Source organism: Numida meleagris, chromosome 3 (assembly GCF_002078875.1).
Source record: "Numida meleagris isolate 19003 breed g44 Domestic line chromosome 3, NumMel1.0, whole genome shotgun sequence".
NCBI classification, from domain to species: Eukaryota; Metazoa; Chordata; class Aves; order Galliformes; family Numididae; genus Numida; species Numida meleagris.
Genome location: NC_034411.1, coordinates 39,161,527 through 39,181,674, shown reverse-complemented (window position 1 = coordinate 39,181,674; position 20,148 = coordinate 39,161,527). Strand labels below are relative to the sequence as shown.

Genomic DNA, 20,148 nt, shown 5'->3' with positions numbered 1-20,148 from the left:
AATGCAGGTACTGACTGCTCTTGTCGATAGAGTGATTTCTCCCAAGGAAAGATGCCTTAAATGTATCTTCCATCATATACTGATGTAGAGTAATTAACTGGGTCTGTCTCTACCTCATGTTTTTTAAGGCCAATACCACCTTGTACCTGGTTGCACATTTTATTTCTAAGCATCATGTCTGATTATACTGTGGGATTGGACCACATCTAAAAACACTGCACATAGGCTGATGTTACTAAAACTACTGCTATCTCCAAAGTTATGCAGCAATGCAACATGGAGGAGTTTCTGCTGCCGTCTTTGGTTGATCGGTTGATTGTTTTGATACTGTTAATAATGGTCTCTCTTTTGCTTTTCAACCCACTGTGCTACAGTAACACCTTTAGCAGAAAATAAAACCTGTATTAGACAGGATACTAAAAGTAACTCCCTTCTGTTTGAATCCCAGTCCTGCTCGTGTGCTGTGCCTGAACACAGGAGTTAGGAGTTGCCTGTTCTGGCAGCCGCCCCATGCAGCGGGAGCCTCCTTGCGCCTCCTGTCCTCCAGGCTCTGGTGGCTTGACCTCAGTCAGGAACTGCGAGGTGGTTCCATTTCTTAAGGTGCAGAGAGGCCATGGAGATGGGTGAGTCTCTTGAAGAAGTGGTGCTGGTGGAAGGTGTCACCGTTGGTGTCAAATGAAGGCAGCAGTAAGATGAGTTTGTGCAGCTCTTTCTCAGTGTGGTTTAGTTTTCTTGAGGTGGATGCACAGAATGATTTTGGTTGGTTGAGACCAATAGAGTCACTTTTGAAAGAAGTTAATTCAAGTTTTAGTTTGAGATTTGACAATCACAGGCCTGAGTGACGCTAACGTGGGAAAGCTTAATACTTTCTGCAGCAGTTTACCCTGCCTCTGCATAAAGCAGGGTTTAGGAAGACAAAGTGCTGATGGTTTATCCTAGCAGACTGCAGTGCAAAGCCCCTAAAGCAGAAATAGGGCCGGTGTCTGTCATTGAGAGCCCCCCTCCTACAACTATAACTTCTGTGTCCTGTGAAATGGGCGCAAAGCACTCTGCCAGCAGGGTGGTGGGAGAGGTCGTGCCTGCCAGAAGTGGTCAGAAAGGAGCAGCTGAATTCAGGTTCCTCTTCTGCATCACTCCCGGAGGCTGCAGGAGGCAGCAGCAGGGCTGAGCCACGCTGATGGCCACGTGTCTCAGGGAATACGTGTTACCACTCTGCTTTTGCACTTGTAAACACGAGCAGAATGTCGCCTAGCTTAGGCTGAGTGTTATAAATAAGGAATTTGTCAAGATCTGAAGTGAAAGAAAAACAATAGGTTTCTCAATTACATAAATAGCAGAAAGTGGAAAAAAATCAAAATAAAAGAGGAAACCGGAAAACTGCTGCCACACAAAGCATACGTGGACGGTTTTATTTTCACTCGCTGTTGTTTGGTTCTCCTACTTGTAATCTCAAGTGTGGCACACGAGGAAGCTCAGAATGCAACAGTGTATTATCTAATGCCAATAGCTGGCATCTCTTGGTAAATCTTCCCTGTTAATTGGGACGCCACAGCCTGGCTGCACATCAGCGTGAGGAGAAGTCGAAACGATCTGTGGTAGTTACAGTGAAGAGGGATAGCGAGACACAGATAGCTGCAAATTTTTTAATTAAAAAAAAAAAAGAGAGAGAACGCGCGTGTGTTTATGCTCTATATTACATTAAGGATTTGTTGTAGCCTTTTGGCTTCCGAAATAGTCATGCATTCCTGTAAATCAGTGTTTCTCAAACTTTTGTGAGAGCACAGTCTCCTTTTGCTTCGTCTGCCTTTATGCAACTGTTAAACTGGCAGCAGCTCAATTTCTCTGGGGGAGGGAAATCAGAGTGCTGTGTAATTACTGTGTACATGTGTTTATGGACACTGAGCTGTGTCCACCAATTAAAGGCATCGAGTTGTTCCCTGCCCAATACAAACGCAGACAGTAATTACAGACTGCTTTGCACTTTGCTGTCCTCGGGGAGAACTCTCCTGGGCCCTTTTGCGTCTCCCAGGAGGGCTGGTTGCCTGGAATTTGAGAAACACTGTTGTAAACCGAACAGGAGCATGAGACTCTACCTAAGAGCAGCTGTTTATACAGAGCTGCTTTCTTCGCAAATAAGGTGCACCATATGCTTTGTGAAGGCTTCCCATGCACTGGCTACTTTCTTTCTTGCGCTGGACTTTTGTTAATGTGTTTAGCAAGGTTCGTTCACACAATGTTTCAGTATAGCTGCATGCAGTATATCAGTCTGTGTGATGCTATGTTGCTAATTACCACCTGCATAACGTGTTAGAGGAAAATAAAGAGATTTGCTGTTGGGGGAAAAAAATCAGATCAGATTTATCTCTAATACTACAGTACACGTTGTACTGTCCTTTTACGTGTTCACTGCTTCTGTTCAAAATTGCCTTTTGTTATACATTATATATCAAATGCCAATTAGTTTGCATGCAATCAGCTGTCTAGCTATGGCAGGAAAGATGTCTTGTGTGCTTTTCGCTAAGCTGTGTCAGTATCTCCCATTGTATTCACTCGTTCACCACCTGTTACGCTTTATTTTGTCACCATTAGTGTGCCAACACCTCTGCAGGGGCAGGAACGTCACACAGGTTGTGTTCGTGTTTCTAGGATTTACAAGAACCTGAGATGAAGCGGCACCATGATTTTCAGGACATCTTCCAACCCTACCCATGCCAAGGCCTGTAGCTGAAGAACACGTGCCCTGTCATATTCTAGCTTAAAAGTTAGAAAAATAAACGGCTGGAGGTTGCGTGTTAAATTTGAAAGAACATAAACCCACCTGCAGCTCCCTGACTTAACTCTGTCTTGAATTTTGAGAAACGTGTGACCCTTGCGCTACCAATCATCCTTACTGCTCCTCAGACAGGCTTTGCTGAGAGGCCGTGTCTTCCAGGGCCATGTCTTCTTGGCTGGCCCTTCGGCACTCCAGGGTCTGACTCACGAGTATGGCATGGGACAGCCCTTGCTCTCGCCGCGGTTTAGATTCTGTAGCGTCGGTCGCATCGCAGGTCTCGGTGAGCTGCTGCAGAGAGAAAAAGGAGCCCATGAGGTCAGGAAATATCTAAGTAGCGCTTCAGCTGTTTTTTGAAGCGACGGGTGAAAAAGTTAAAAACTGATTTAGGAATGTCAATCTGTGAGACTGCATGGGATTCTTAACATGCATAATTCACAAGGGACTTCTGAAGAGTGAACAGGTACTTGTACTGCATATATTTGGAAAGAAAAGCAGTGGAGCTAGAGGTTTAGTACCACAGATGTACAAGCACAGAGAGCTGTAAAGTACTTTGGATTGAAAAGGACTTCTGGAGGTCATCCAGTCCAAACCCCTGCTTCAAGCAAGCCCAGCTTCTAAGAAGTGAAATCAGGTTGGTCTGGGGCTTGCATAATACACCCAATTTTAAATCCAGCTCGCAAAGAAACTTTTGCCACAGAACTGGAATGCAATTATCTGCCTGCAGATGTTATGCACCCTGTCACCCCCCTGTAAGAACTCCATCCCTATGAAAGCTTTCCAGAACCGTACTGTATTAAGGTGTCGGTAAGATACTTCCTCCTTAGCACTTCCAATCAAATAGGTGCCTGGACTCTGAGCAGTTACTTTTGGGCCAGAACTCACCTCATCTAAATGTAACACTCGAGGTGCATCATTCAGGCTGTCAGGGCTTGGCAGAGACTGATGAGTCTCGCAGGGGAAGATTTCCTCCTGCCAGCTGTAAGGATGAGCTGGATTGTCCTCTCTGCTGAACACAGAGGCCACAGCATGGACCTACTGAGAATCCATACCCAAATGTTACATGGTTTAAAGGTAGATGAGGTAAATCCCACTACTGGTACTCACCACTGCACGCATGCTGAATGCTTGCAAATTACCTTCAAAATTGCTGAGAGTTGGTGTTATGCCTTGCCACCTGATACGTTCAGCTGGACACATTTCTAATGTTTAATTATTAGAGTGCTAAAGCAGGGTTGCACCCAGGTGAGTAATATTCAGTCAAGTCTCTTGAAGTTAATGGCAAAACCTCATGAACTATACCACACATGGCATTTTTGGGTTGAGAGCAAAATATACACATACTAGGGAGCTTCTTTCACTTGGGATTTGGAGAAGTCTTTGAAAATTGGGGAATTTATGTACAATTCAGAATATTAGCAGAAAAGGAGCTTGGACTTCCCATATCCTCAATTTTCCCTTGTTGCCAATTTCATTTCTATTTTGATAGTGTGAAAGCCGGGCTTAATTATGTTGTCCCTCAGCCTCTAGTTGCAGCCCCCTTTATCTCTGATCCATCCTCTCACATTACTGCTTTGTAGCAGAGGTAAGCGTTTCAAAATACAGGAAAGCAGCTGACGGCGACCAAAGTGAAATAAACACATTTTGAGAGACAATGAAACAGTAACACTAGTGTGCCCCCTGAATTTTCCAGGGAAGATGGGAATTGAACTGGAAGCCTACTGGGACGAAGGCTGCAAGTTATTTGCGTGTTCTGTTTTTCTCTTAGAAAATGCTGATTCACAGAGCATGCGGGTTTCCTTAAAGGCTTTTAGTTTTCTTTGGGAAGTACTTCCTGCAGACTTCCTTTGACTAACCCTTTCAGCAACAAGGTCCTGGATTGAATTTCAGGTTACAGAGGGTAATGGAAAAAGTGCACTGTTCAGTGGGAGCCGTTCCTTTTTGTACAAATAGTTCAGACCTGGGTAAGCAAGCAGGAAAGGAACTGCTCAGCCTGCTCATGGTGGTACTTCTCACCTGGGCTGCATGAAACAGAACCGAGTCTCTGGTCTCAGTGAAAAGAAGAGGCACTTGGCCCCAGTTGGGATTTTAAGGTACGTTCTTAATAGCCAAGTTACCTTTACTAAAGAATTCATCACTTATATACACACAAATACAGTCCCAATTCCACTGTGATGAACGATTTAAACAAATCCAGAAAAGACTATTTTCTGGATATGAGAAAGAAGAAAGCAAACAGTGGTGAGGATGTTACGGGGACCGGACAGGCGAGCAGCATGGCAGCTCGTGGTCAGTACTGCTGCTGGGGCTTCAGCCTTACCCGAGTAGCCTGACTTGCGGCTCTAGCAGATGGACCCATGGCGATGTTCATGCTGCTGGACGACTGGGTGTCACTGGTGTTACCTCCATCTGCAGCTGAGAGCCCAGAAATCACCAAAGCACTTGAAAAACTCCTCTTGCCGAACAGCAGGCTGAGAGTGGAGCTGGTGGACGAGGCCAGACTGGACCTGAGCATCGCAGCAGCTCGGTCCTGCACAGTCAGCTGGCCAGCAGCGGGAACGGCTGGGGGCTGAGAAAACACAGACGTCGCCGAGTTGTGGAACGACAGCTGGCTGCCTGAGAGCCTTTGGGCGATTTCGTGGGCAGATGTAGATGTCTGGATGAAAGGCTGGCGGCTTTCTGCGATTGGTCCAGAGTGACTTGAAACAGGGGGCCTTTGGTTTAAGGCAGTGTGTGCCTGGACAGACTGACTCCTGTGTTTCCTCCTGCCTTTAAAAGAAAGAGTAACAAATGTACTTAAATGCTGCCTGTAGTGGCATCCTGATGAAATCCATGCTACGGACAGTGTCCTGTGTGTACATATTACTGTTGGCATGTTACTGTGGGTTTTATCAGCAGGAGAAGCCTAGAATCACGGGCACGAGAAGTTGCCAAACACAGGAACCTTTCTGTTTTCTCCACTGTAGTGGTTCTGATTTTTGTCAGGATAGCTGTAGTGGCTCTGCACTGGGTCAAGAGAGAGGAACTTGGCCCAATTCTGCCATGCACATCATAAGCTGCACCGTGAGTGTTTGAGCACAGCATCGCTGTGACTCCACTCTCCCTTGATAACCACGCTAAAGGAGGGGATGCTGACTACCCACCTTAAATGGCTCGGTATAACTTTTAGCTGCAAAAATAAAACATTAAACTGTGAATTAAAGCAATGCTACATTAAAGAGAATTATTCCTCCATATAAGGAATGAGAATTTGAGGATTCAGCCAAGTGGAAGACCGCAGTGTTCAATCCACAAGGCTGTTTTTAAAACTAATAGTTTAGCTGAGTTCCAAGATTGATATTTACAGCATATCACAGATTGAAAAGATCTGAGCACCCCATGGCAGTCTGTCGGAGGTCTAAACAAGGCCCACATACAGCTCTTGTCCCATCCTGTGCAGCATCTCAGTGCAGCCACTGTTGTATATAGAGCATATAAACTATTTTGATGTGCCTGTGCAACTTCTGTCTTCCTATACGTATACCTTCTCCACGCACTTCTTAAAACATTTGCATCAACAACTTTTGTAATGCAAACAAAACATTTCTGTATCTCTTATGCTTGCATATGTAAATAGGCACAGAATGAAAAGTAAATCAGCTTATCGGCCAGAAAACACAGCAGGCACCCGCCTGCAGCCAGGCGCTCTGCCTGTGGCACACAGCAGGCTGGCACCGCAGGTCTCCAAAGAGTTTGTTGCTTCTGCAGACAAACCAGCCCAGCCTTAGGCAGCCAGCACCCAGTCACGTGAGGGCCTGCCTGGCTTTTCCTTTCCAGGAAACTCCCGACACAAACACGAGCCGGTGTTTGGATTTTCTAGCTATAGCTGTGGGGTATAGGACTAAAGGCAGAAAACCTGTTGAGACCCACCTAGGCAGAAACAAGTCTGGCAGGCGTTTCCAGGTTGGTGGTAATACTCAATACCAGAATTACGGAGGCGAGGGAAGCACTGGAATCCCTTCAGATACTGAAATGCTGCAGCACAAAGCAGCATACATCTCACACTCAGTGAACTACGATTGCTGAACTGAGGGATTCCAGTGGTGCAGAATTCCATACCCAAGCTATTTACACTCTATAGCCATTTTACACCCACAGGTCTGCCTTCCAAGGCTGGGATCATTAGCCCAGTTTTTCAGATGCTGAAGCAAAGAGGATTGAGGCACGTTGGCACAGAGTCAGATGGCAGAGCTTGGCCATAACCTCCCCGCAGCCATTCAGCTGGTCTACAACCTTGGTGGTTTGGCAAGCACCGGCCACTTTTCCATCCCATTTACAACGTGTCATTATTTCTACTGTTAGAGCAATAAAAGATAATTTCTGAAGATGACATGCGGAGCGGCATCCCTGGCAATGAAAGCCCCATGATCCCTGTGAGCAGCGGGGCAGATGCACGTGGCTCTCGCTGCAGTTCTGCCCACATCTCTGCGCTCCGGCTGTGACCAACAGGCGGACACCAGCTGTGAGCTGCAGGCTCTTAAGGATCAGGGGTTTTCTTGAGCAAGTGCTGTGGTTTCTACATCTGATGGTCATTTTACCAAGCTACCTTTTTAAACAAAAAGCACAGATTGGAACAGAGGGGCTGCGGTGCGTGTGTTTGAGCACAGGCTCACGTGGCCAAACATCTGCTTGTGATTTTTGCTTCCAAGCTGACCGCTGTCCAAAAGCATTCAGTGCTCATCCCAAGTGCAGTGGTTAGAGCACTGGACAGGGGACCACCCGTATCTACACAAAAATAACTCTGTCCCTGAAAGCAATTAGGAAACAAAGGCTGTTCCACAAACCGCATCATGAAATAAGGATGCTTTGGAGCAGAACCCCACACATTCCCAATGCTCCCCGTTTTTGTCACACTTTTATACAGGGTTTCAGATGCATTTTGCAGACTCAATGGCACCAGGCTGCAAAATGAAATATGAAATACGAAAGCATTAAATGCACTCAATTCATACGTTATGAGACTAGAAGAGATCGCTGCCGTGCTATGTAACGTGGGCAGAAGACCTTCCTGGAACTAACTACTGTAGGGCATTGTTAGTTACCATTATTTTTCAGAAATGCACCCAACACTTGCAGTCATGGAGAATCTTAACCTGTAGCCACTTGTTACTCTATTTACTCCCACTGCTAAAAAATGAGTACTTCAAGTTAGAATTTGTTCAGCTTTGTTGTACCTGCTACGGTCTGCAACAACCGGCTGTCTTTGGTCACCTGCTGTTGCCCAGGTAAGTACTGGCAGACTATTATCAAAGCATCTTTTGCAAGATAAATTGTTGGAAAGCTCTTAATCTTCCCCTACAGGACATCTCCCAGATTTTTGATCTCTCTTTTTTTTTTTTTTAAATCTCCTTCCAAATGATAAATGTTCTTAAATCAGGGCACCAGGATTGCGCATGGGAGGCCACCAGTGCCCTGACGCACGGTCAGACTGACAGACCTGTGCTGATCACATTGTCCTGCTCGTTCTTTATTAAGCTCTGACATAGTGTAAGTTTGCTCCTAGTGCTCTGGTGTTGCCTTACGGTCCTGCCTTACTGAAGATCAGACAGAGCTGGCTTCTTGACCGGCTCTTTTAAAAACCATCTTGAATGAGAGCTATTTGGATTTGCTCAATTAAGCACATGGCTTTGATAGCTGCTCTTTAATGTTCTTTGTAGCTGGGAGGATGCAAGGAACTATTTCACGATCAGACCACAGGTCACCTGCGTTTTCTTGAACACAAAACAGACGCATTCTTTTCTCATTTCTACATTATTGACAACTTTGCCTTTCTGTATATTGACAACTCAAGACTGCTGTTACAATTTCTTTTGTTTCTAATGTTCTTAAAAAAGAAACAGCATCAAACTGGCTTTATTTTTACTCTTCCTAATGGTGCTAGCCAGAAAATTCTCTTTCTCGTGTTCTTTTCCTCTCACAGGCTCTCAGGACTGAATTCTGGTTTACATTTGCTGTTTTCCATTTCCTTGCATTTGTTGTGGATTTCTTCATCTTACCTGAAAGCCAGGTAGCTTTTCTTAATTACATGTGACCGCTCTTGACAGTGGTTTTCTAGATACCCAATACATCCTTTTAAACAATTCACAATTAATTTTCATTATTGCATGGCATGCTCGGGATCGTTATTTTACAATTAAGTTTGCCATTCTGATTACTGCAGTGTCAAGTTATAAGTATGCACACGGGGATTACTCTAAAGCTAGACTTAATTAAAAGCAGGACTTATTTTATCCTTATGACACGACTCATATTCACAGCAAGATTTTCTCTGGTCCTGTCCATTATTTTTAATGATGGGTCAAAATGATTTAACAAGAAACAAACAGGTGCTAGACCCCTCTAGTTCTCTGCCTTAACTGACACAGTAATACCACCACTTGTAATGCAAAGTCAATTAATTTGACCTTTCAGCAAATCCTCATCCCTTAGGGAGGGTCTCCCAGTGACCCAACCGGCAAACTTAATGGGTATTCCCGATGCGAAAGCCAGCAGTTCCACCGTGTGAACACATCTGAAGCACTTTTGAATCCATAATTTAATATGAAAAGGGTTCAGCTGTTAACTGACAGAATGATTGGCAACATTTAATTTTCTCCTGATAACTGCGCTATTGGCATACTAAGTTATTTGCTATTTGTTTATTCTCCACATGCACTGATGAACAGCCAGACTAATTCCGACAATAAACTGTCATGCTCCTTCTAAGATAATTCAGATTTTTGCATACTTTTCAGTTCTGGTGCTTCCAATAGACAATAAGCACAGGCTTACTGCGCAAAGTGAACGGGCATCACACGTGGACTCCCTCTGTCTGAATTTCTCATCCTGCCTTTGTGGGCACTATCTCCCAGTCCAAAAATTAGACACGAAGTAGTCTGACAGTGAAATCTCTGGTGTGCCACATGAAACACATCTGCTTTATGCTCTTGCAGTAAATACCTAGTACAATATCAGGAAGACATCTCCTACACATGCTTGGTCATTAGGAAAGCCAAAGGTTGCCCTGAAAGCATCTGCTCACGTGGCCTCTCGTGAGAAAACTACAGAAAAAGACAAGTAAAGTGTGCAAATACCTGCACGCTGGTGGGCCTCTTGCGATGAAGGCTGCAGCTGAGGGGTTCCATCTCTGGTGTGCTGCGAGCTGCTGCTCTGGCTTGAGTTACCTGTGGAGTTGCTGCCAGACCCTCCTCCAGTATCCGCTTCTTCAACGTTGCCTCTGTCATGGTGAGCTGCATGGCAGTCCTTACGCATCCTGTTTGCCAGAACAAACACATAAGTCAGTCTATACGCACAGAGAACTTGTGCCACCAATGTTAGGTATCCTCACAATGTGTAACTACAATTTCTCATACAGCCATGAGTTTTTCAGCATTTTATGAGATGACAAAGATGATGGCATGCTAAGCTTAGCTGGGACAAAACTGTATATGATACAAACCAAAATCGTTATCCATCTTTGGAGACTAGGAGCACGGTTACACTGATGCCTAAAGATCAGCTTTTGCATGGGGCCACCAAGTCATAAAGAAGAGCTGGGGGTAGCTCAGTGGGAGTGACCTGCATGCCGGGAAACTATTATATTAAGCCACTAGACTTAATCTTATTATTTTAGCATAGGCCTTAGCATGCAAACTGGCTCCCACAAAGCTGTCCTCTGTTTCTCAGCCACAGCAGAGGGAATGAGACACATAGCCCTGTTACTGTAGGAAAAGTTCACATATGAATGAGAAACAGAAGGTATCGTACTTGCAATGCAAACCTAGGGGAAATCAGTCAGTTTGGGTGGTTTGTAAGTACATTTTCAGATGTGCTTTGGACACAAGCAATGATGTGGAGACGATCATCTATATTGCCAATGCTGTGGAGCATAACCCATCATAACCCACCAAAGCATTTCCTCACGTTCTGACATGTCACTGAGTTACAGAAAATATACACAGAATCATGCAGAATCACAGAACTGTAGGGGTTGGAAGGCACCTCTAGAGATCATCGAGCCCAACCCCCCTGCCAAAGCAGGCTCCCTGCACCAGCCTGCACAGGTAAAATACCTTTGTTTATGGGGCATAAACAGTAAAACTTCCCTGAAAAAGCGAAATGTTTGTAGTGCTAAGTGGTTTCATAACAAATCTTGACAAACATATAGAAAATTTTGCTGCAAAGGCAAGAATAAGTTAATGAATTTGCTTTCAGCCATATCTGTAGGGCTATTTTATTACATTCTGAGTTGCGTGCAGTTAATGTTTTTCTCATAGATAACAATATCCAATTACTCTCTTAACAGAAAAATACAGCAGAAATAAGACTAGAGGGTGTCTATCTGCAAGACCAAAATTTAACACCTACCTTAACCATTTGGATCTGAACCACTTTTTAATGTTGTCCAAACTGACTGGTCCCCCCCAGATGTTCCTCAGTTGGTTGTGTGTCCCAAGGTACGAGGTGGTTAAAGGGGAAACGTACATTGGATATCCCAGTGGCTGGTCACATGAAGAATTAATTAAGTTCCGCAAGACCTGTTTATTGTTCTGGATGCTTCCTCTCTCCGGGTTACGATTGCGCAAGAAAATCAGCTCCTGCTGCTGCCCAGCCCACAGTCCTCTGACACACTCCTTGTTGACCTACGGTTAGGTAAAGAACAGTGCGGGCCACGTGAAAACATTTAAGATACAGAACTATGTGATCTCTGTAGAACAGTAGTAGCAGTGTGCAAGCATGTCATATCTTTGTACCAACAGGTTTTATAAACCTCATGAGCAACTACTTCCTGGATAAGCCTGGGATGTTATTTGTGATGAACAAATATAAGGGTGCAAAATAAAAGCGAAATGAACAGAGCTCTCCCTCTGGCCTCTAATTCCTTCTCTGACAGCTATGATCAATCTCCTCCTTTGGGCCAGATTACTCAGAAATGATATTTGTAACTACAGCTCTAGGTTACTGCAGTATTAGAAAGATGGTTCACATACCTTTATAACCTTGAAGCTCAAGTAGCTTTTGTGGAGCATGATAACTTTATATTCATCCGCTCCTTCATCTACCACGTGCCTCAGGGTCAGCAGCTCTTCTCTGTTGGAGAGGACAGCACTGCGCCAGGCTGGGTCCCCTTCATGGCAGATCACGACCTTTTCTTCAAAAGATTGGATTGCTTCATACAATACTGCTGGGTCCTCATACTCATCCGGGCAGGTGAACTGGTCCTGGTAGTACAAGAAGAAGTACTCAAAAGGTCAGGTCTCTTTATGAAAATATAAAAACTATTAGAAATAAACAAAACCCTGGGTTGGTTGTTTGTTTTTCTGGACAGTGCCAATGGCTCCAAGGTCTTGCACCTGGATCGAGGCAATATCCATTACCAAAACAAGCTGGGGAATGAAAGGATTGAGCACAGCCCTGCCAAAAAAGACCTGGGGGTACTGGTGGATGAGAAGCTGCACATGAGCCAGCAACATGCCCTCACAGGCCAGAAAGCCAATGGTATCCTGGGCTGCATCAGAAGAAGCATGGCCAGCAGGGAGAGGGAGGTGATCCTGCCCCTCTACTCTGCATTGGTGAGACCTCACCTGGAGCACTGCATCCAGATGTGGAGTCCTCAGTACAGGAGACACACAGACCTGCTGGAGTGCTCCAAGATGACCTGATAGCAAACTCTCAGTATCTAAATGGGAGCCCCAGGACAGAAGGGGACAGACTCCTTAGCAGGGTCTGTTGTGACAAAACAAGGGAAAATGGTTTCAAGCTTAAAGAGGGTAGATTTAGGTTAGATATAAGGAAAAAGTCTTTTACAGTGATGGTGATGAGGCACTGGAACACGTTGCCAAGAGATGTGGTGGTTACCCTGTCTTTGGAGACTTTCAAGGTGAGGCTTGATCACGCCTTGGACAACCTCACCTAGCTGTGCATGTCCCTGTTCATTGCAGGGGAGCTGGACTAGATGGCCTTTAGAGGTCCCTTTCAACTCTGAGGATGCTGCGATTCTATGAATGCTACTCCCTGCTCCCACATGACTGCCATTTGACACAGCATGTGTTTGAGGTAGAACAATTAACAATAATATAGAAAGGTACAATTTTTATTCTAGTGTAACCTGTTCTGATCTCACACCTCCAGTGGACAAAGAGAGAATGAGAGCTTGTCCACTGTCATGTTACAAAGTGGGAAAACACAGGAGACAGAGCTCCTGGGTAAGCTGGAGGGAGATAAATGTTACCTGGGACATTCCACGGTGTTTGTTTTTTTCATACATGTAAAACTACAACAAAATCACTGACATCAACAGATACCACAATATCATATTACTTCTTTAGCTGTTACACTTCCAGTGACTACAGTCACAAAATTATTTTGTCCAATTCTCTTAGGCTGCTTCACAGCAGTTCCATTTCAGTTACATTCAGAACAATTATAAATACCATGCACTAGTAAAGTGTACGAGACTAAATAATACACCAGAGAAAGAATAAAATCAATTCCAAGCTATACGAGAGTTGACCTGAAGCAACGGGAGTGATTTCAATGGAGGTGTGCCAGATTTTTGCAAGTGGAAACAGAATGGGGGTAGAAATAGCACAACATAATCAAACATGCAGCTGTGACACCAACCCTTCAAACCACCACTCCTCTGCAGTTACTTCCAACAACATTTGGAAGTGTTACTCGGGTATTGCCCATCACAAAAAGACCGATACATTAATGATGAAATTAGCTTAATCAATTTATTGATTTTTTTTATTTTACTGATCAATTTATCACATTTCTTTTCAAGCTAGAAACCATCATTACGGTACCTCCACAAGTGAAACATGGCATGACCATCAGCTTTGTTTTAACTAAAAAGGCACGGGTAAGCAATACAAATAGTCTCCAATGGGCAGCTAGGGGCTACGGAGGGATAATATCGTAGAATCATAGAATTAGGTAGGTTGGAAAAGACCTACAAGATCACCTAGTCCAACCATCCACCTACCACCAACAACCCCACTAAACTATGTCTCCCAACGCTATATCTAAACGTTTCTTGAACACCTAAGTAATATATTATACACTATATATATAGTGTAATATCAAGCAAACGCAAAATAAACAAATGCTGAGTTGAGCAGTTAAGTTGGTTAAGGAAGTTTCTCAGAATAAGACAACACGTGCTCCATTTCCCTGTCATCAAACCCTTTCCAAGTTTCCCAGTGTTCCCCTAAGAAAACAAGTGCAAGAGTAAAAGTTAAATACACGCAAACAAACAAGAGACCGTACCTGATGGAGCTTCAGAGACATGCGGATTGCTGGGGCAACCACCTTATGCAACAGATCCATGTCTGCGAAGACCCACTCGTCCTTCGCCGCTATCCGGAAGTCCCCTTTGAACAGCGCGTGGAGGCCGTACAGAAAGGAGTCTAAGCTGCAAGAGGAATGCAGTGGTCACTTTTGGAGGCCACTTTGTCCTCACCAAGCTGGAGCTGAGCTGCTCAGGGACCTGTGGCCCTTCCACTGCAGGGAAAACCCTGGCACAGTCTGGGAGCGCTCACCATGGGTCCTTGCGGCAGGTGTAAAGCAAGGGTCATGCTGCGTATACATATCTTTTTGGGTAGGTGTTATTCCTTCTGCTTGCACTGCCAGCAGCTGGCTGTGAGAGAAACGTGGTACCCAGAACATGAATCTTAAGGGCCTGTGAATGAAGGTGCTGCATCTGCAGCTGCTCGGCAGCGTCTGGAAGGCAGCAGGGCTGCCTCTCACTGAAAGCTCATTGAGCAGCCCTGTCACCATTAACAGTCCTGCTTGCAAGGTAAAATTAATAATAATAATTTAAAAAACAGCTCTAAAATGTATTTTTTTTTACTAAATCTGAATCTTCTGTCATGGAACTCAAAACTAGACTTGAACATTAAACCAGACATACTGAAAAGAACACCAAGTTTCATGAGCATGAATGAACCCAGGGGCATTTCCTACTGAAACAACAAACCTGAAAGCGACTGTGGGACGGCTTTCCTTCTTCATACAAGCAACTGGATGTAACCGGTTCTGCCTCACCTTGATAATGGTTTGCCTGGACCAGAGACTTCAGTGGGATATAAGAGGGGAAAAACCGAGTAGCTGTTAGAAAATGGTTGCACGAGGCCTTTGTGAAGGGAAACAAGCAGCCTCAGGCTCAGCCTGCACCACGCATCCTGAGCATCCCACACTGCACAGCAGCCATGCAGGTGGTGCTGAGAGCAGGGCTGCAGATCCACTGCTGCCCTCAAGAACTGATCTTGAAGTGGGGGAAAACAGAGCCAGCTATTAAAATCCAGCATCTCCTACAAACCCTCAGGACACGGCTTCATCCACCCGCCAATATCTTACTCACTCTTACAACAGCTGATTTTTTAGATGGTAAAGGCTCTGAGGAGACAAGGCATTAAGATGTTAGAAGTTTTCACTACCATCTGTGCTTTCTCCAGAGAATACATCATCTTTCCACTTAATTGAGCTGTTTTAATTATTTTGAGGAAAAAAAATAGATATATTTGATATATTTTACATTTTTTTCTCTTCTGAGAGAGGGCAAAGAAAGATTAGGAGACTGCCTGGCCTACCTTCAAGCTCAAACACATTCTAATTTTGCCCGTGGTGGGTAGCGTGTTGTAGAAATTAAAACAGAGAGATATATCTGTTGTTACCAGAAAAGCAGCTGGATACTGATTTTCTCTGCGGAAGCGCTGTGCGATACAAATCAACCGATCAGTAGGCCCGAGGGCAGGCAGCGAGGCAGGGCTGCAGGCACTGCTGGGAACAGCGGGAGCATGGGGAAGCTCTCCTGAATTCTTAACTCATTTGCATTTATTAGTCACATATTAACACATGCCTAGGTGAGGCACACACTTAAACCCAGAGCTTCAAAAGTGCTGAAGCACAGGTTTCAATGGGAGTCGTTACGCGTCTTCAAAGAATGGCTCCTGATCCCTGCTGACCCTCAATCAAACATCTCCAGAATTTGGAAAACGATCATCTGCCCAAACACTGCTCAATAGCTAGGGAAGCCCTAGAATAAACCATTTTTTTAAAAAAGAGACTGCGGGTGCAGCCCATGTGCCCACAAATCCTTGAGGGAGGTGAGAAATCAGGAAGGGTCCTTCCAGTGGACCACTCAGTAGACAACATCCAGCACTCCTGCCTCCATCCTGGCCTGCAAAACATACCTTTGTAAATAAATGTTCTTTCCAGGATGAAACTGAAAAGAGAACAACAACCTAAACCAAAATGTGCTCTTAACTATGTCTCCGCAGTGTAGCTCTTCCAAAGCAACATCCCTTGTATTTGCTGTGAAAAGCTGGCTGAGCTGAAGGAAGGAACAAGAAAGCAAGAGAACTGATTTTTACATCATCAGAGGCTTTCAGAGCCAAATACAAACACCAGAGCAGACAAACAAAGAGTTTGCATTCACATACAAGCGACCTGTAGGCATCAGCCGATGCTGAATAGGCTGCTGCGAGCAGCAGTGCCTGCTGAAAGGGAGGCCCGGCCCAGGACAGCATGCAAACTGCAGCTGAGCATCAGTGGAGGGAGAAGAGGGAAGCACGTACAGCTCCCACTGTGCTGAGCTCAGGAAGACTCATCCATTTCTCAGCCCTCTGCATAATAAGTTTCCTAACAAGCAATTTTATGAGCAATTGTGACTGTTACAAGGAGCAAAGTAGTGGTGGGAAGCTGAGAGTCAATTATTTCATGTATCATGTTTTCCACCAGAGAGGTCCGAAGGACACCGCTGTATTCACAATGCCATTACAATTTTTCATTCTGCTGCCAATCGTAATGAGGCTTTGGGGCACATCCTACCTATAATGTGACACTATTTCAACCCGTTACTTCTGCAACATGCAGCCCTTAATCCACATAAAATAGAGCTGTTGTTGTGCTTCTAATTGCCGCGCTCTCTTCTGAAGGCTCTAATAAGATCACAAAGAAGCTGTACGCCCAGAGCTTTGATCTCTGCCCCACTCAAGGTTGTTGCCACTTTCTTGGCCCAGTTTGAACACACCTCAATCAGTCACCTGCCGCAGTTCCAGGCACATTCCACATATTTTTAAACATAGTGAAGGTAAATCCAGATGCCAAGGAAACTGTGTTAATCAGGAAGAGACAGAGCTGCTATTTCTGGCAGCACCGCTGACCCTCTGAGCTGAGACCTGAAAGCTGCTGTGGCACTGCCAAGCTGTTTCTGAAGGCAACCTGGAGGCACAGAGCATCCTGCGGCCCTGAGATGTTCAGTGAGGAGAGGACGATGCAGCAGCACCAGGGTGAGCAGCGGAGCTGAAATGAGCACTCTTCCTTCACTCCTTGTGTTGCTCCAACAGTTGGAACTAAAAGCATTTATGTAAGCCCAGAACCAGTACAGACAGATGAAAGCTAATGAGCTGGTGAATGCGACTGCGGGTATTTGGAACTCCAAGCTCTGTCTTCTGCCTGCAGTTTATAGACCTTTCCCATTGTTAATTGTGGATTTAGTTCTGCATTAAAACACACACGTGCTGATAACAACCTGCACATCTTAGCTCACCTCAAAGAAAAAACCCTCAGTGGTGCTCCCTTTAAATTTGAAATTTCTGATGTCAGTGGCTGTGAGCTAAGGGTCAGACTTTTCGCCCCTGCTTTGCTCCACTCCAGCACACACAGAGCCTCACTGCTTAACTCCCATGGAAGTATCTGATGAAAGATGATTTATTAAAAGATTTTTATATTTTTCCAAATGTGAAACATATCCTAAACATTTATTTATTAGGAGGTCTAGTGGCTGAATAGCATTACTCAGTGTTTTTTCCACAGAGGTACACCGAAACATATCACTCACGTTTGAATAAATGAATGGTAATGTCATGTCATTCTTCAAATTGCATTTGGTGCAGGATGCCTCCTAATGACAGTTTAAGAGAGCACGTGATTTGCATAGCAATGTTCTGCCATCTTAATGAATGCATTTATAGTGCAATCTAGTGTTAATGTTGGGTTTCTGCTGACATTTACATGAACAGGTACACTGAATAATTATTTACATACATTATATAAGAGCATTTAAAACCTTGGCTTACACAGTGACATTTACTGATTAATAGATTAGACAAAATCAGGTGTAAATGAGTCCAAATTGATAGTTTACATACACAATGTAAACTTGAATCTCAATTCTGTAGTGCACTGCTCAGCCTGACATTACCTTTGCATTAGTGTTTTTGCGAAGCAATTGGATGACTATCAGTCCTCAAGATACAGCAAGGGCTGGACAGCACATATGAAGCATCCTCCCTGCCCACGCAGTTACCCGAGAGGACAAAACATGGGCCTCAGAGCACAGATTATTGTCTAGTTTTCTCACAATGGACTTATCTGAAACTCTTCACAGAAATAAGCACGTGGAGAAGAAAATTACAACACCTATCTTACCATTACATCTCAAATTCATCATGCAACATTGTAGACAAGATGCTTCACAGCCAGAATTAGTAGAAAGTTTCACAACAAAATTCAGGGTCATTTCTTATTGCCGACTAAAGTAATCTAAAAAATCATGATAACTTCTCAAGAAAAATGAGCATAAAATAGTCACCTAAGGAATGAAGCTTCTAAAGACCCTAAGTGCTTCCCTCCCATCTGACTTGAACAGAGACCTGCAACAAGCTAAGAGCTGGGACCAAGAACCAGCAATAATGCTGTGAACTATCCTTTGCAAGAGCTGCTATCTATCTGCCAGATACAGTGAGGAGAGGGAGTATCTGCCTTTATTGCCAAAAGTTAATCCTTGGGAACATCTGCTTCACCTCACTGGTGTCGCATGTGTTGGACAAAGTCTCCCTTCCCTAGGCAAGCCATGTAGAACTACAACTATCAGAGCCTTGCTGACTTCTTTGTGTTTAAGTAAGCTGTGATGACCTCTGTGTAGCAGTAAAGATAACAAGTATGATAAGAGCTGCCCACTGTGCTGTATTCAGCCGAATTTGGGGGATTTTTGTTGATAAAGGTCTTGATGTCTGAGGGTAAAGTACCCACCTTGTTCCTCAGGTGATACCTTCTACTTAATTGCTCTCGCCAATTGAAATAAATATATAAATTCTTAAAGACAAAAATAAACATCAGTCACCAAGCCAAAGTCATATTTTCTAGCCCTAGCAATTTATAACTCCAATTGTGCTACTCAGATTCCTATTTTTTTTCCAAATCTTTCTGACAGATGAAAGACACTGAAGGTAACTTACCCAGGTGGGTAAGTGACACAGTTTTTCACAGTGAAACTTTTCTAGGGGAAGCTTTTGTGAAGTAGTGCTGAAAAAGGCTGACAGAACTTTCCATTTAATTCCTTTTATGTCATAAAGTACATGTTAAAAATACAGTGATACAATAATGCCCTGGAGCACTTTCTTAATAGAAGGAAAACCAGGACTTAATTAAAGATAAAGGATTATATACAATGGATTCAGAAAACCAGGGACAGAGCTGTGCAATGCATATAACTACCACAATTCTTTCCCTTCTACAGACTTTGTCTCTGCAATGAAAGTATTTTTTAATGCTGGCATGTCCATTCCCCAAAAGAGAGAAACCGATTAGGTTCATTGGTTACGTTTCAGGTTTTAAAATGACATGATATAGCTGACTCCTGCAATTAGTAAAATCTTTGCAAATAATTATCCTCAACATTCAGACTTTCCAGGTTAAGCTTTGAAAAGTCTCTAATAGCATTATTATCTCTTTGTATAGCTACTAACTGTGTAAGCCAATAAAAGGAGGTGACATTGTTACTGTACCTGTACAACTGCCAAAACACTGTAATGAAGATTTTAAGATCCTGGGGAAAGTACATGCAACGCGATGACAGTTTTAGGAAGATTTTGTGGTATTTTTAGATGCTTCTCTAATGTCAATGTGACATATCTATTGCAGACCTAGATCAAAATCACTTTAATCTTTTCCATAAAAAAAATCATAAATGAACATCAACTTTTCTATCGTGTCCCTATACTCTAAAATTTGGATCATCTGAAAATAGGGCAATATTACTATACATAACACTAATTTGAATGCATAGAAATTAAGGGAAAATAAACTTAACCCCGAAAAAAAAGCAATAGGGAAAAGGAATATGCAAACACCAGTAGAAAAGAGATGACAAAAGCCACTTGAGAAAGTAGAAAGGAGCAGCACACCAAGAAATAAGTCATACGGGCCATGAACTGACTGAAGAGAGACATGAAAACAGACGTTATAAACACCTCAACAGATAACAAAGCTAGAATGAATATTTAAAAGACTGATTTATAACACAAAATACATTCAGATTCACACATGCTGTCTTTGTTTACTTGTTAATAAGA

The 20,148-nt window shown here is 43.8% G+C and overlaps 1 protein-coding gene across 6 annotated transcripts in view; it reads right to left on the bottom strand.

The window, feature by feature from the left end:
- Window positions 1-20,148, bottom strand: part of PCNX2 (pecanex homolog 2) — a 153,428-nt gene continuing 133,280 nt past the window's right edge. For 2 of the 6 annotated variants that reach the window (XM_021391448.1, XM_021391450.1), the window contains exons 29-34: window positions 14,060-14,204; window positions 11,779-12,009; window positions 11,156-11,430; window positions 9,883-10,061; window positions 5,091-5,539; window positions 1,376-3,061 (exon numbers count right to left, since the gene is read on the bottom strand). In XM_021391448.1, coding sequence (XP_021247123.1) covers window positions 2,888-3,061; window positions 5,091-5,539; window positions 9,883-10,061; window positions 11,156-11,430; window positions 11,779-12,009; window positions 14,060-14,204 — 1,453 coding nt within the window. In that variant the 3' untranslated portion in view covers window positions 1,376-2,887. The other 4 variants (XR_002436787.1, XM_021391449.1, XR_002436788.1 and 1 more) reach the window with 4 other exon arrangements.